This window comes from Zootoca vivipara, chromosome 14 (genome assembly GCF_965207765.1).
Source record: "Zootoca vivipara chromosome 14, rZooViv2.hap1.1, whole genome shotgun sequence".
Classification (NCBI taxonomy): domain Eukaryota; kingdom Metazoa; phylum Chordata; class Lepidosauria; order Squamata; family Lacertidae; genus Zootoca; species Zootoca vivipara.
The window spans coordinates 42824358-42839767 of record NC_142597.1 but is presented as its reverse complement, the minus strand read 5'-3'; the positions used below and the strand labels follow the sequence as shown (position 1 = coordinate 42839767).

The 15410-nt window shown below is 49.4% G+C and overlaps 1 protein-coding gene across 1 annotated transcript in view; it reads left to right on the top strand.

The window, feature by feature from the left end:
• The window catches only part of DOC2B (double C2 domain beta), a 132037-nt gene that overhangs the window by 87779 nt on the left and 28848 nt on the right, over positions 1 to 15410 (top strand). Inside the window, exon 5 of the mRNA XM_035139755.3 lies at positions 11254 to 11380. Coding sequence (XP_034995646.1) covers positions 11254 to 11380 — 127 coding nt within the window. The remainder of the gene's footprint in view (positions 1 to 11253; positions 11381 to 15410) is intronic.

The window sequence follows — 15410 nt, the reverse complement described above, 5'->3', positions numbered from 1 at the left end:
CAGCTAAGCACACAGAAGGTCCCTGATTCAATCCCCAATGGAATGTCAAGGTAGGGCTGGGAACACCCTGAAAAGCTACTGCCAGTCTGTGTTGACAATGCTGGCTGAGACACGGTTTGAGGCAGTTTCCTAAGTTTGTCTGATACCAAAGCTCTGTGGTGAATGAAAGTACCTGAAAGCTGCAGGTGTCCCTGACGTGGTGAAAAGGCTAGGGCAGGGGTGCAGACCTAACTCTAAGCAGACCTAAAACCAGAGGTATGTCTCTCTCGACAGCCTCCATTAGCTGTTTCCTCTCCCAGAGAGACTCATTTGCTCATCTTTCTTCCAATGTGGCTGGGGACAAAAGACCAAAGGCAACTCCCTTCAAAATGGCATATTTGCAGCTAAATATCTTACTCACATGATCTAAGGTTAAACACTCACATGAAAGAGCAGAGAACATTCTAAGTTAATTATCAACCCATTTAGAAGCTCAGAAAGCCCTACTTTGCTTGAGTGTATCCCAATGGAATTTTCCAGTGTTAAACTCTTAGCAATACACAGACAGGCATTTTGCATTTCAATGTCAAGTAAATAATTATTACCCTGCCCCCTTGTCTCCCTCCTTACTTACATCTAGTCGAGGGAGTGGCCCTGCCTGTCAGCTTTCTCCCAAGTGTTGTAGAGCTCAACAGGCAGGAGGATGGGAACGAAACCAGAATGATTTGGCCCTGCCTGTGATTGTCTCTGGTGCCACCTACTGTTGGACTCCCTTCCTTCTGCCCCATCACTCCCCATGTCCAGCAGCCCCCACTGGTGGCATCTCTGGGGCCATTTCAGACCAGCCTTTGTCACAGTGGCCAGATTTTTCATGGGCAGAGCCAGAGTGGCAACTGGGCGAACATACAGTTTAACGTGGTCCTTTTCTATTGCTATTTCAAAGAAAGATCTGAGAGGGAAGGAGGGGGCTCAGATTAAGAAGACGAAGCACAGTGAATCCCTTGAAAAGGATGCTGAATGGCTGAGTCTCACTACTCTCACCGGTTGTTTAAAAAAACCCTGCACACATCGCGTCACAATGTTGCATCGATTTCCTATAATGAAATCCAGACGCGAACGCAATTGCTTTATCATTTCCTCCCACGGGAGGCAGTGATGGCCACCGACTTGGGTGGCTTTCAAAGAGGATCAGACCAATTGATGGAGAAGGGAGGAGGAGGAGGAGGAGGAGGAAGAGGAGGAGGAGGAGGAGGAGGAGGAGGAAGAGGCAGCTATCAGTGACTACTCGCCGTGATGGCAATGCTCTTCCCCCACAGCGACGCGATAGAAACTCATACAATTATGTGTGGCATGGAGAAAACGGAGAGAGACAAGTTTTTCTCCCTCTCCTATAACACTAGACCTCATGGGCAGCCAATGAAGCCAAAGGTTAGAGGATTTAGGACAGGGGGGGAGAAAGTGCAGTGGTTCATTAACCGGTGGAACTCACTTCCACAGGACGCAGTGATGGTCACCAACCTGGACGTATTTCAAAGAGGACTGGACAATTTCATGGAGGAACATTTGTCAGCGGCTCCTAGCCACGATGGCTATGCACTGCCTCCACGGTCAGAAGCAGTAATGCTTCTGAATAGCAGTTTTTGGAAAAATCAGGAAGGGAGAGTGTTGCTCTTGTGCTTAGATCTTGTTTGTGGGCACCTGGTCAGCCACTGTGAGAACAGGATGCTGGTCTGGATGGGCCACTTAGGCATGATCCTGCAGACTCTTCTTATAGTTTGTGTTTGTGTTTGTGTTTGTGTGTATGGTCTCCAGGCCTTCCAAGTTTTGACTAGACTCAGACCTGCTTAGCTTCTGCGCACAGGGACCCCTTTTGCCTTCAGGGCATAACCAGGAAATTTGTTGCTGAACTTCTGATAAACCCCAGGGTCATGTTTTAGAGACCGACAAGCAGGACAAATAAAGGGAGCTGCAGTGGGGCCATCAAAATAAAATGCCAAGCTCCACAGCAATACCTTTATGAAGCCAGCTAGAATGTGGTGCTAGCTTCTGGTTCTCCAGGAGTTTTCATCAAGCTAAGATGGTTAGAAGAGAAACCATAGCAGAGCAGGGAGGGGGAAAGCGTTTGCTGATCTCGGAGGCGTGGACGGTGTCTGCTTTGAATCTAAGGATGGGCTACTCTCAGTGAATTTTGGTTACTCTCAGTTAATCTTTTTTCCAGCCTTACAGTTCTCCTTATTTCCATATCTGTTTGTGAAACACAGTTTTGCACCTGCGTCACTTCCATCTGTGTACACAATTTTGCCTTCATGCACCTTTTGGCAAGCGATTTCCTCCTTACAGAATGTGTGTGTGTGTGTGTGTGTGTGTGTGTGTGTGTGTGTGTGTGTGTGTGTGTGTGTGTACTTTCCCCCCTGATATGCTCAGTCTTTTATGCATTTTTTTAAAATGTTGGAATACTGCATCACAAAATTCAGATGGGTCTAACATGCAGAATTGCCTACTTCCTCCCCACCCCTGCTGTGGTTTTAGGATGGAGTGCTGGAGAAGGTCGCAGGCATCCTAAGGAGCCTCGATTAGGAGTTTTGCAGGGTTCAGGTTGCCCCAAGGCATTCTGGGAAGAAGGCGCATACAGCTGTTGACCAGCAGGAGGCATCTCAGAGCAACCCCTTAACCCCTTACATGGACGTTTCCTGAGAAAACACACTGCCGTGTGGATGTCCAAACACTTCCCCTCAAGCACTCACTTCCATGCTCTCCATAACCTACACATGATCCTCTGTCCTTGAGAGCCTCCGGGGGGGGGGGAATAGAAAGGCTGGTGGGGGGGCATTCTCATTCTGCCCTTGCTCTCGTCCTACACCACCCGCTGCCCCCTTAGCCCAGTTTCTGTTGATAGCCATCGTTAGTTCCTCTTCAGAGGTAATTGACTTTGTGTGCCTTTAAGGATTACGAGTTTTAATTTCCCTGGGAAGTTGGAGGGAAATTTGGGGACAGATCTTGGAGGAGGGGGGGGGGAGAGAATTGCACTCCTCCACTGCATCTCCCTGGGTGGGTTGAAGCACCCAATCAACACAAAGTGGCTAAGTGATACCCTTGTCCTCACCTCCTTTATCCCTCAGGGCTGTTGCCAACCTGCCCCCAGAGGCCTAGGAAGGAGGGGGCGGTGGGGGGGGCCGGTGGAACGCACAGGGGGAGAGGTGGGGTGTGAGAACAAAGTTAGGGGGGAGTTTTAAGTGCTTATGCTCACAATGTTAAGCAAATAAACAAGAAAATAACACGTGCAACTGTATCTTATTCTTCCTTCTTTTAATAATTTCAATGGGGGGTGACAAAAAATTTCTGCACCAGTTACCACCTGACCTTGCCATGCCTCTGCCTGCCCCACATTTGGAGGGGCTTCTTAGAGGCACCTGACCAGCTACAGTGGGAAACAGGGTGCTGAACTAGGTGGTCCTTTGGCCAGAGCAAGGTGTGCTCTTTTTCAGCTGCTGATGTGACATTCGGTGGCGCAGCGGATAGTCTGGAGTTCACGGTCTCACAAGCTTTTGGGGCAAAATAAAAAAATTCCTTCCAGCAGCACCTTAAAGACCAACTAAGTTTTTATTTTGGTATGAGCTTTCGTGTGCATGCACACTTCTTCAGATACACTGAAATAGAAGTCCCCAGACGCTTATATGTAGAGAAAGGGTGGGGAGGGGGTATCACTCAGAAGGGTGGTGGAAATGGGTGATTGACTGACTGATAGCTGTTGACGACTGTAAAGGTAAAGGGACCCCTGACCATTAGGTCCAGTCGTGACCGACTCGGGGGTTGCGCGCTCATCTCACATTATTGGCCGAGGGAGCCGGCGTATAGCTTCCAGGTCATGTGGCCAGCATGACAAAGCCGCTTATGGCAAACCAGAGCAGCACATGGAAACGCCGTTTACCTTCCCACTGTAGCGGTTCCTATTTATCTACTTGCATTTTGACGTACTTTCGAACTGCTAGGTTGGCAGGAGCTGGGACCAAGCAACGGGAGCTCACCCCGTCACAGGGATTCGAACCTGCGGACCTTCTGATCATCAAGCCCTAGGCTCAGTGGTTTAACCACAGCACCACCTGGGTCCCTTTTGTTGACGAATGTAAATGACTGCAAATGGTCTTGCATGAAAAAGCAAGGGGTGAGATGGCTGAAGATCGCTTTATCATGTATAATGAGATAAGAATCCAACGTCTCTGTTCAAACCAGGTCTCTCCATGGTTTTAAGCTTGGTGATAAGTTGCAATTCAGCAACTTCTCTTTCCAGTCTATTTCTGAAATTCTTTTGTAGTAAGACAGCTACTTTGAGATCTTGTATAGAATGTCCTGGGAGATTGAAGTGTTCTCCTACTGGTTTCTCTGTCTTGTAATTCCTGATGTCAGATTTATGTCCATTTATCCTTTGGCGCGTAGGGTTTGGCCTGTTTGTCCAATATAGAGAGCTGAAGGGCACTGTTGGCATTTGATGGCATACACAATGTTAGAGGATGAGCAATTAAATAGTACTGAGATGGTATGTTGGATGTTGTTGGGGCCAGTAATGGTGTTGTCCGGGTGTATGCTGCTGGAAGGAATTTTTTTATTTTGTTTCGACTACGTCAGACCAACACGGCTACCTACCTGTAACTAAATCTTTTGGGGATTGGACAAGGTTGTGTCTGTGTGTCCTTGGAGACGGAGTTGCTGCTATCTCAGTGTCTATCCAACGTAGTTTCAGGTGCCTCCCCGGAAGTGGCTCCTTTCCAACAGGAAGTGATGCTGCTGGCTGATACTTCAGGAGGTCCCTGAATGACTAGAGGCAGAGGGACACAACACCTCTCTGTCCATTTGCCTGGGCACCCTAGAATCTAGCATTTGACTCCCTTGATCACTGGCCCCCAGCTCAGACATTTATTTGGCCCCTGGTGTCACCTCCTCCTTGGCACTAGGAGTCCCCCCTAATCTTCTCTCCATCTTTATGAGGAACAGTTGAGGGAGTTGAGTTTGTTCAGGCTGGAGAAGAGAAGCCACCTTCAGATATCTGAAGGGTGTTTACGTGGAAGCTTGTTTTCTGCTGCTCTGGAGGGTGGGTAGGACCCAAACCAATGGATCCAAAAGACGAGAAAGGAGAGGAGACCCAACAAGAAGAAGACTCCACCATCTTCCAAGAATCTATGAGTCTCTTGTTCCTCCTCAGGATCTGACCATCCCCTCCACCAGGGCCGTCTTAAGCATGCCCAGCGCCCTGGCGCCGTGGTGCGACGGATCCCTCCGGCGGCCCCCCCGCCCCGTTTCCCGGCGCGGCAGGCGGGCAGGCGGGCGCCACGCACAGCTGCACTGCGCCACCCAGCCTGCCATAGGGTTAGGGTTAGGCTTGCGACGCCTGTTGCGACGCCCACGCGCCTCCGGAGAGTGGCCTGAAGCCGCTGAACAGCGGAGGCGCGCCTGGGGCAGCCTCAGCCGTGCCTCTCAGCGGGCGCAGCGGTGCCCCTGGCGGCCTGGCACCCCGCACCACCGTGGGCGGGCCTAGAGCCGGCCCTGACCTCCACTGCATCTCCACACTGCTCATGCCAACTTTACACAGGGAACCTCAATGGTCAAGCAAGCATGTTTCCTGTGGGCTGTGGGGAAGGGTCCTCCGCCCCCCCGCCCCCCCGACTTCACAAACACACATGTGCACCTCAGTGTCACCAACATGCTGGAAATGGGTTCTGAAGCTAAAAACCCAATTTTAATTCCTGGAGATAAGGGACGACTTGGAGACGGGGAAGGTTCACACCGCCAGCCTTGATTTTGATGGCAAGGGGAGAACCCCACTTGAAGCTGTCTCCAATTCTAGAGATTTAGACTGCCCTTATTTATTATTATCTTGCTTCCCTCCCCCTCCCCCCCAACTGCAGAAGCTAGCACCTTCTTTCCCTCATTGGCGATAAACATTATAGAAAGCCAGGGCAGATGAGAACACTCGAAGAGATAAAGAAAAATCCATTTCCCGCTCCTTTTGTTCAAGTTACTGCTGGTTTTTTTATTATCATCCCATGTCTTCACTTCCTTTTATATTAGCCTCCTACTGCCACCCCCCCTCTCCTGTTTTCAAAAGGTCTTGCAGGTGGCTCTTCCCCCCATCTCCAGGTATGTCCCACCTGGAGGTAAGTGGGAGTCCGTCTCCCTCAAGGGGTGGGCACTGGGATGTCACAGAACTCTGGCGAAAAACACTAACATGCCCAGAAATTAAAAACCAGAAATTAAAAACCCCTCTGTGAAAGAAGAAGCACCCCTTCGTTGTCTTCAGAGAATGGGCCCAGGCAATGGAGATGGATGGGAGGAGATAAAATAAAATGAAATCTCTTAGCTTCCTGCAGAAGACGCAGGGCAGCCCAGGCATTCCTGTGCATGCAGGTTGCTGGGAGTCTAGGAGCATGCAGTGAGGAGGGAATGACCCTTTGGGGGACAAGCCCCCACCTGGGAACTGATGAGTGTCTTCCCTTAAAAGGAAAAGCGACCCCTGACCATTAGGTCCAGTTGCGGACGTCTCTGGGGTTGCGGCGCTCATGTCACTTTACTGGCTGAGGGAGCCGGCATACAGCTTCTGGGTCATGTGGCCAGCATGACAAAGCCGCTTCTGGTGAACCAGAGCAGTGCACGGAAACACCGTTTGCCTTCCCGCTGGAGCGGTACCTATTTATCTACTTGCACTACAATGTGCTTTCAAACTGCTAGGTAAGGCTTGTAGACGAAGGGAGCTGGGTGCAAAGGACTTACTTACCAAGAGCATGGTGCAGTTCCACTGATCCATTTTGGAGGCGTACGTTGGGATCTCAGATTTGTTGAAAGGTCTGGATCTGAACGAGCAGAAGAGGCAGGTCACCCCCGTCGGGAGTGGGGGACCTCGGGGACTCTCCCTATGGCCACCCCCGCTCCCCCACCCCCAATGGTCTTGCTCCACGTCCTTCTAATGCAACCAACAGAAGGTGGTGCCAGAACTGATGACAGGCAGAGTCACCTGATTCTCATCCCCCCCCCCTGAATTCTACAAGGGCAACACCCAGAAGAGGAGTTCAGGGGTTTTTCAAATAATTTTATAAGTTGTGTGTCTTTGTTTCCCAAATTGATCCTTTTACGGGGTTTGTATATATTTTATGCATTGTGAGTTGCTGCTGTTTTTATTATTTATACTTTAGTAAACTTTAGTAATTATTTATTGCAATTGTTAAGAGTGAATTTCTGTTTAATTGTTCTTTGCTGCTATTTAATTTCACTGTGCCGCTATTATATTCTAGTGGACGATTGGATGTTACTTTATTATTTGATATAAGTTGTTTGTTGCAAAGTTATGTTTTTATGATGACTTTTTGTGCTGGGTGAGATTGTTATATAAGGTGCCTGAATGATGTTTGTTGTTTCTTAAGCTTGTAAGCCGCCTTGCGTGTAGAACCATAGAATCATAGAGTTGGAAGAGACCACAAGGGCCATCCAGTCCAACCCCCTGCCAAGCAGGAAACAAACACCAAAGCATTCTTGACATATGGCTGTCAAGACCTCCAAAGAAGGAGACTCCACCACACTCCTTGGCAGCAAATTCCACTGCCGAACAGCTCTTACTGTCAAGAAGTTCTTCCTAATGTTTAGGTGGAATCTTCTTTCTTGTAGCTTGAATCCGTTGCTCTGTGTCCGCTTCTCTGGAGCAGCAGAAAACAACCTTTCTCCCTGTAGAGGACATCCTTTTATATATTTGAACATGGCTATCATATCACCCCTTAACCTTCTCTTCTCCAGGCTAAACATACCCAGCTCCCTAAGCCGTTCCTCATAAGGCATCGTTTCCAGGCCTTTGACCATTTTGGTTGCCCTCCTCTGGACACGTTCCAGCTTGTCAGTATCCTTCTTGAACTGTGGTGCCCAGAACTGGACACAGTACTCCAGGTGAGGTCTGACCAGAGCAGAATACAGTGGCACTATTACTTCCCTTGATCTAGACGCTATACTCCTATTGATGCAGCCCAGAATTGCATTGGCTTTTTTAGCTGCTGCATCACACTGTTGACTCATGTCAAGTTTGTGGTCTACTGAGACTCCTAGATTCTGTAGTAATACAGAAAGGCAATATACAAATTAAAAAGGGAAGGAAAGGTGGAAGATGGAGGAGGAGGAAGCTGGCAGGCAGAGCCGCCCCCCCCCCAAGCTGAGTGTAAGTGAGAAGGGGCAGGCAGGTAGAGGCTGGCTGAGGGCAGACAGAGGTCTATGGGGCAGCACTCAGTTTGCCCTAGAGGACCAGCCACTATTGACCTGAGTACACAGACTGGGCCATGAAGCACTCACAGTCCAGGCCTCCCACACCCCTCCATTGCTGCCTGGCCCTCCACACCTGCCACCTGAGGCAGCAGCTGGTTCATTCTGCCCAACAACAGAGCCGGGCCCCATGCAAGGGAGAACCGCTCCATCTCCATCTCCACCCCCATGTCCAAACTAAATAAAAAAGTCAATTACGCAGAGAGTGCTTCACCTCCTGATTTAATCAATGCTTTCCCAGGCAGGGTACAATGCCACTCCGATATCCAGAATGGTTCTTTCCCCTCTGCAAATGGCTTCTCTCTCACATACATGCCTGCAAACTTTTTGTAATTTTTATAAGAGGTCTCCCTGCGTTCGTATCGAGTCATTCAGGTCCTCCAATAAGCCCCATTTCATCAGCAAGTATTGTGTGTGTGTGTGTCCTTGTGAGATTCAAACTGGCCCTGGTGGCTGGCTACTATCTTAAAGGTAAAGGGACCCCTGACCATTAGGTCCAGTCGTGACCGACTCTGGGGTTGCGCGCTCATCTCGCATTGTTGGCCGAGGGAGCCGGCGTACAGCTTCCAGGTCATGTGGCCAGCATGACAAAGCCACTTCTGGCAAACCAGAACAGCACACGGAGACGCCGTTTACCTTCCCACTGTAGCGGTCCCTATTTATCTACTTGCACTTTGACGTGCTTTTGAACTGCTAGGTTGGCAGGAGGTGGGACCGAGCAACGGGAGCTCACCCCGTTGCAGGGATTCGAATCGCCGACCTTCTGATCAGCAAGCCCTAGGCTCTGTGGTTTAACGCACAGCACCACCTGGATCCCCAGCTACTATCTTAGCCCTTTTCAATTGCTTCTTCTGTCTGTCTGTCTGTCTGTCTGTCTGTCTGTCTGTCTGTCTGACTGTCTCTCCACCCTCCCCGGCTCCTTAGCACCAGCTAATAACGAGAGCTTTTGTGAATCTGCTTCGGCTTTGTGGGAGAGGATGATAAAGAGCTTTGCCGAGAAATCCTTGCCAAAGACAGAGGGCCAAGTGTTCCTTAAGAGGTGCTTGCAGAATTAGCCAGGCTCACTTTGTTCTACTTATGCATTCAAGGCCCGCCTGCCCGCTTACGACCCACACGAAAAGCTTTGTCCCCAGGTGGTAAATTTGGAAAGGTAGAGAATGTTCTCACAGTTATGGCAGCACTTAGGGTGTCGGGCCTTTGGTCTGACCCAGCAGGATTCGTATGTTCCCATGTTTATTTCTAATGGGGGTTCTCCCTACAACAACCCTGCGAGGCTGGCACAAAGTCATCCGGCCGGTTCCGCAGCTATGTGGCGATTTGCCCAACTCCCTGTTACTTTGCGCTCATTCTCACAAGGTCTTTCGTCTTTCCAGACTTCCCTGGGAAACAAGGCCAGTCACTGTCCAGCTTCCAGGAAAATAAACCCGCCACTCACCACAGGGCTCGGTGTAACATTTAATCATCTCTCATTAGTGCTGAGCTTTGTGGCCCAAGACTCCGCTTGTTGAGTTGGGGAGGGGGGCAGGCCGGGAAATAACATTATGCCATGGTAATTAAAATAAATTCTGACAGCCTCCCTCATCCAAACCATCGCCCCGGCTCAGAGAGCTCTCCCTCTTTTCTCACCACCCACACGGCTGTCGCCAGTTTGAGGCAACCAAGAGAAAGGGGCAGCTGGACCCAAACGCTGCCAGTTGCCAGAGAGACATTCTTGGTCCTGGTTTGACAATTGCAAAGCCCCCCCCCCTTCTCTTTCTGCTGCTAAGAGCGATGGAAACTTCTGGAAGTTGTTCGATGCACTTAGGTGTGTGTTTTTTTTAAGGGAAAAAAAGTTTAAGCAACTGCTTGTGATTTATTTGGTGTGGGGCTAAATCCAGGCCTTTTTTAAAAATCTAACCTGTGGGGCTCTCCCCAGGACACACCCTTCGGTGGCCATGCTTTCCACCTTCCTGGGGTGTTTTTGCCTGGCTAGAAATATGTCCTTGAGCTCTGGTAACGCCTCTTACCGGCTTGGATGGTTGATACGAAAGAGTGTGTGTGTGTGTGTGTGTGTGTGTGTGTGTGTAGAGAAAGGTAAAATGGACATTCTTTTCTTTAATCACTTTGCTCTTGGCCCCTCCCACCATTGGCATGTGACCCTCGGAATAGTCACTGGGAAGGAAACACGCCTCTCGGGGTGCAAAAGGGTCTCTACCTCTCCCATAGCTTCTTGTGAGCATTTATATATTTATTATTACCTTCCCCACCCCCCATTCCAAACAGGCCATAGCAGGTCTCGCGGTCAAGAAGGCTGTTTCCGCACATGCCATAGAAAAGGCACGTCCAACAGGTAGATTGTGATCTACCGGTAGATCACTGGTCGTCTGTGGTAGATCAGTGGCTCCCCCCCCAAAAAAAGAAGCTGAACAACTTTGGCTCCCCTAAAAAAAGCTCAACATTTTTTGCCCAGTATCCCTAAAAAACAGGCCTTCCTCCTGCCTTGCACCCCAAAAAAACAGGGCTTTTCTTGCTTAAAAAAAAGAAGTTCAACAACTTTGACCTGAACCCCCCAAAAAGGGGGTAGAGCTGACTCTTGGGAGTTGGACACCCCTGCCATAGAGGGAAGTGAGGGGCAGATGGGGGTCATCCACTTGGGAAGGGAGCCCATCTAGGAGAAGGCAAATGCGGACATCTTTGGGAGAAGAAAAAGCTAAGGAGTAAACCCTACACAAATCCGGAGTGGAGCCCCTAAGATGGTTGAACGGCGCCTTGTTTGCCTCCTTCCAGCAACTCCTGCAGCCAAGCTGGTTCTCTGCTTTCCTTTGGACCACATCAGCGAGGCTGAGGGGGGGGGGGTCTTGTCATCTGGGCAAATGAGTGTGTGCTACAATGGCCCCCCTCTCTGCCTCGTGGCAGGAACCAGCCCCTCTGAAACAGTTCCCTGGCTGGCTAAACCATTTCGCCTGCCCATTCACCTTCCTGCTCTTTCCCGGTTGTCTCTTTCAGAATTTCTGTTTGCGACGAGGACAAATTCCGCCACAACGAGTTCATCGGAGAAACGAGGATCCCTTTGAAGAAACTAAAGCCCAACCAGACCAAGAAGTTCTACATCTGCCTGGAGAAGCAACTGCCGGTGAGAGAGTTTAGGAAAGCATGTCGCTAGCAACAGGTGGTAACGTGACATAGGCTATCTGTAGCTGGGTAAAGCTACCGATATTGTAAATCGGGCATTAGAAAAGCACATCGCTGTTAGCAAGATGGTAAATCATTGGGTTTGTATGCTGTAAATAGCTCAGGCTGTGGTGCTGATAACAAATCCACATGAACACAGTGAGGCTTAAAGGTAAAGGGTAAAGGGACCCCTGACCATTAGGTCCAGTCGTGACCGACTCTGGGGTGGCGCGCTCATCTCGCATTATTGGCCGAGGGAGCCGGCGTACAGCTTCCAGGTCATGTGGCCAGCATGACAAAGCCGCTTCTGGCAAACCAGAGCAGCACATGGAAACGCCGTTTACCTTCCCGCTGTAGCGGTTCCTATTTATCTACTTGCATTTTGACGTGCTTTCGAACTGCTAGGTTGGCAGGAGCTGGGACCAAGCAACGGGAGCTCACCCCGTCACAGGGATTCGAACCGCCGACCTTCTGATCAGCAAGCCCTAGGCTCAGTGGTTTAACCACAGCGCCACAGTGAGGCTTACTTAAGAGTAAACATGCATATGACTCAGAGGCACAGGATTTTGTGATGGGGCATCCAGCACTGACGCCTGGGGCGTGGGTGGCGCTGTGGGTTAAACCACAGAGCCTAGGGCTTGCCAATCAGAAGGTCAGCGGTTCGAATCCCAGTGATGGGGTGATCTCCTGTTGCTCAGTCCCAGCTCCTGCCAACCTAGCAGTTCAAAAGCACGTCAAAAGTGCAAGTAGATAAATAGGTACTGCTCCAGCGGGAAGGTAAACAGCATTTCCATGTGCTGCTCTGGTTCGCGAGAAGAGGCTTAGTCATGCTGGCCACATGACCTGGAAGCTGTACGCCGGCTCCCTCAGCCAATAGAGTGAGATGAGCGCTGCAACCCCAGAGTGGGTCACGACTGGACCTAATGGTCAGGGGTCCCTTTACCTTTTTATCCAGCACTAACAGGCCGAAGACGTACAAACATAGATCAAACTATTACAGAATCTTAGTTCATCTTGTTGTTGTTTAGTCGTTTAGTCGTGTCCGACTCTTCGTGACCCCATGGACCATAGCACGCCAGGCACTCCTGTCTTGCACCGCCTCCCGCAGTTTGGTCAGACTCATGTTGGTAGCTTCGAGAACACTGTCCAACCATCTTGTCCTCTGTCGTCCCCTTCTCCTTGTGCCCTCAATCTTTCCCAACATCAGGGTCTTTTCCAAGGATTCTTCTCTTCTCATGAGGTGGCCAAAGTATTGGAGTCTCAGCTTCACGATCTGTCCTTCCAGGGAGCACTCAGGGCTGATTTCCTTCAGAATGGATAGGTTTGATCTTCTTGCAGTCCATGGGACTCTCAAGAGTCTCCTCCAGCACCATAATTCAAAAGCATCAATTCTTCGGCGATCAGCCTTCTTTATGGTCCAGCTCTCACTTCCATACATCACTACTGGGAAAACCATAGCTTTAACTATACGGACCTTTGTCGGCAAGGTGATGTCTCTGCTTTTTAGGATGCTGTCTAGGTTTGTCATTGCTTTTCTCCCAAGAAGCAGGCGTCTTTTAATTTCGTGACTGCTGTCACCATCTGCAGTGATCAAGGAGCCCAAGAAAGTAAAATCTCTCACTGCCTCCATTTCTTCCCCTTCTATTTGCCAGGAGGTGATGGGACCAGTGGCCATGATCTTGGTTTTTTTGATGTTGAGCTTCAGACCATATTTTGCGCTCTCCTCTTTCACCCTCATTAAAAGGTTCTTTAATTCCTCCTCGCTTTCTGCCATCAAGGTTGTGTCATCTGCATATCTGAGGTTGTTGATATTTCTTCCGGCAATCTTAATTCCAGCTTGGGATTCATCTAGTCCAGCCTTTCGCATGATGAATTCTGCATATAAGTTAAATAAGCAGGGAGACAATATACAACCTTGTCGTACTCCTTTCCCAATTTTGAACCAATCAGTTGTTCCATATCCAGTTCTAACTGTAGCTTCTTGTCCCACATAGAGATTTCTCAGGAGACAGATGAGGTGATCAGGCACTCCCATTTCTTTAAGAACTTGCCATAGTTTGCTGTGGTCGACACAGTCAAAGGCTTTTGCATAGTCAATGAAGCAGAAGTAGACGTTTTTCTGGAACTCTCTAGCTTTCTCCATAATCCAGCGCATGTTTGCTATTTGGTCTCTGGTTCCTCTGCCCTTTCGAAATCCAGCTTGCACTTCTGGGAGTTCTCGGTCCACATACTGCCTAAGCCTGCCTTGTAGAATTTTAAGCATAACCTTGCTAGCGTGTGAAATTAGTTCATCTAATCTAGTATATTTTGCACTGATTGGCAGGGACTCTTTGGGGATGCCAGGATTCGAACCTTTTGCATTCAGAAAAGGTGCTCTACCCACCAAGGTACGCCCAAGCATAAACCAAGATTATAAATGAAAGGTTGATTTAAACAGGAATGCAGAGAGCTGTCTTATACAGTGTCAAACCGAGGAGATCAGGCAGGGCTCTCTCACGTCCATCCCTACCTGGAGGTGCCAGGGATTGAACCTGGGACATTCTGCAAGCTTGGTGTTAGAATATCTGCTTTGCACGCAAAAAGGTCTCAGGTTCAATCCCCAGTATCTCCAGGTAGGCTTGGGGGGAAAGTCTTGGTCTGAAACTCTGAAGAGCCACCGCAACTAAGCTGGACGGACCAATGGCCAGTGAAAGACAACTTCCTATCAGCCCTTAATTCAGAACCACAGGGACTAGCATCTTTCTATGTGTTTAGAAGGGAAGAACCAGATGTTCCAGATCTTCTGCACACAGCCCAAGCAATTCACAGCTTTGCCTTCCCACACACCCTACCCCTTTTTTCTGCAAAATAAAAATAAAAATTACCCATCACCAAGTTAGGCCCTGTCAACTTGAATTCCGATGGAAGCCTCTCTTTGAAAGGAAAGAAAAAGCCTACACTGAGAAAGGAAAGAGAGAGACGAGGTTTGCAAGCTGCTCATCAACCGCTGATGAGCAATTCCGGGAAAGAGAGGAACATGTGGGAGGAAAAAGAGTTGTCCTCCCCTGGGAAGAGCAGGCGGGCAGCCTGGCTTGATCTAAGGAGTAACAAGATTGTCGTTTGTTTAAAACCAGGCCGACAGCCAGCAGGAACCTGTGGGCAGGAGGAAATGTATATGTGCCCTGCCAACCAAGGGGGCAAGCATGTCTATGCACAAATTAAAGATTTCCTTCCCCCGCAATCCTGGTGGAGGCCCCGTGTTTTCCAGAGGAGGTTTGAAACAGGTGGGAATTCAACAGGTGCTGCTTTCTGCTCACTCCCTCGCATCCCACGGCGACTGCTGTGCTGTGGTGAGAGCTGGACCGGTTGAATTTCCTGCTGCTCATCCAGGGGTCAAATGCACAATGTTTTCAATATGTGGTGAGCTCTCTTTGGAGAGGTAAAACTCTGAAATGTTCCTTGTAAATTTAAAAAAGAAAAAATACAGAGAGGAAGGTCTCCCCTGACATCTTCTGTAATTCCGGGATGTCCCGGGAAAATCGGGACTCTTGAAGGGTTTGAAAACACTCGAGGATCTGAGCAGGGCCAGGGAGGGGAATAGTCAAGGGAGAGTTTGGAGGGCCAGGCAGAAAGGTCCAGAGGGCCACATTTGGCTCTTAGGCCAGCAGTCCCCCAGCCCTCATAAAGTCCCAGCTGGATGCCAAATGTGCTGCTGTGTCAAGGGCTCTGCTTGAAAACAACAACAACAACAACAACAACAACAACAACAACAACAACAACAACAACAACAATTTATACCCCGCCCATCTGGCTGGGTTTCCCCAGCCACTCTGGATGGCTTACAACAGAATATTAAAATGCAATAATCTATTAAACATTAAAAGCTTCCCCAAACAAGGCTGCCTTCAGATGTCTTCTAAGAGAACCAGTGTGGTGTAGTGGTTAAGAGTGGTAGACTCGTAATCTGGTGAACCGGGTTCGCGTCTCCGCTCCTCCACATGCAGCTGCTGGGT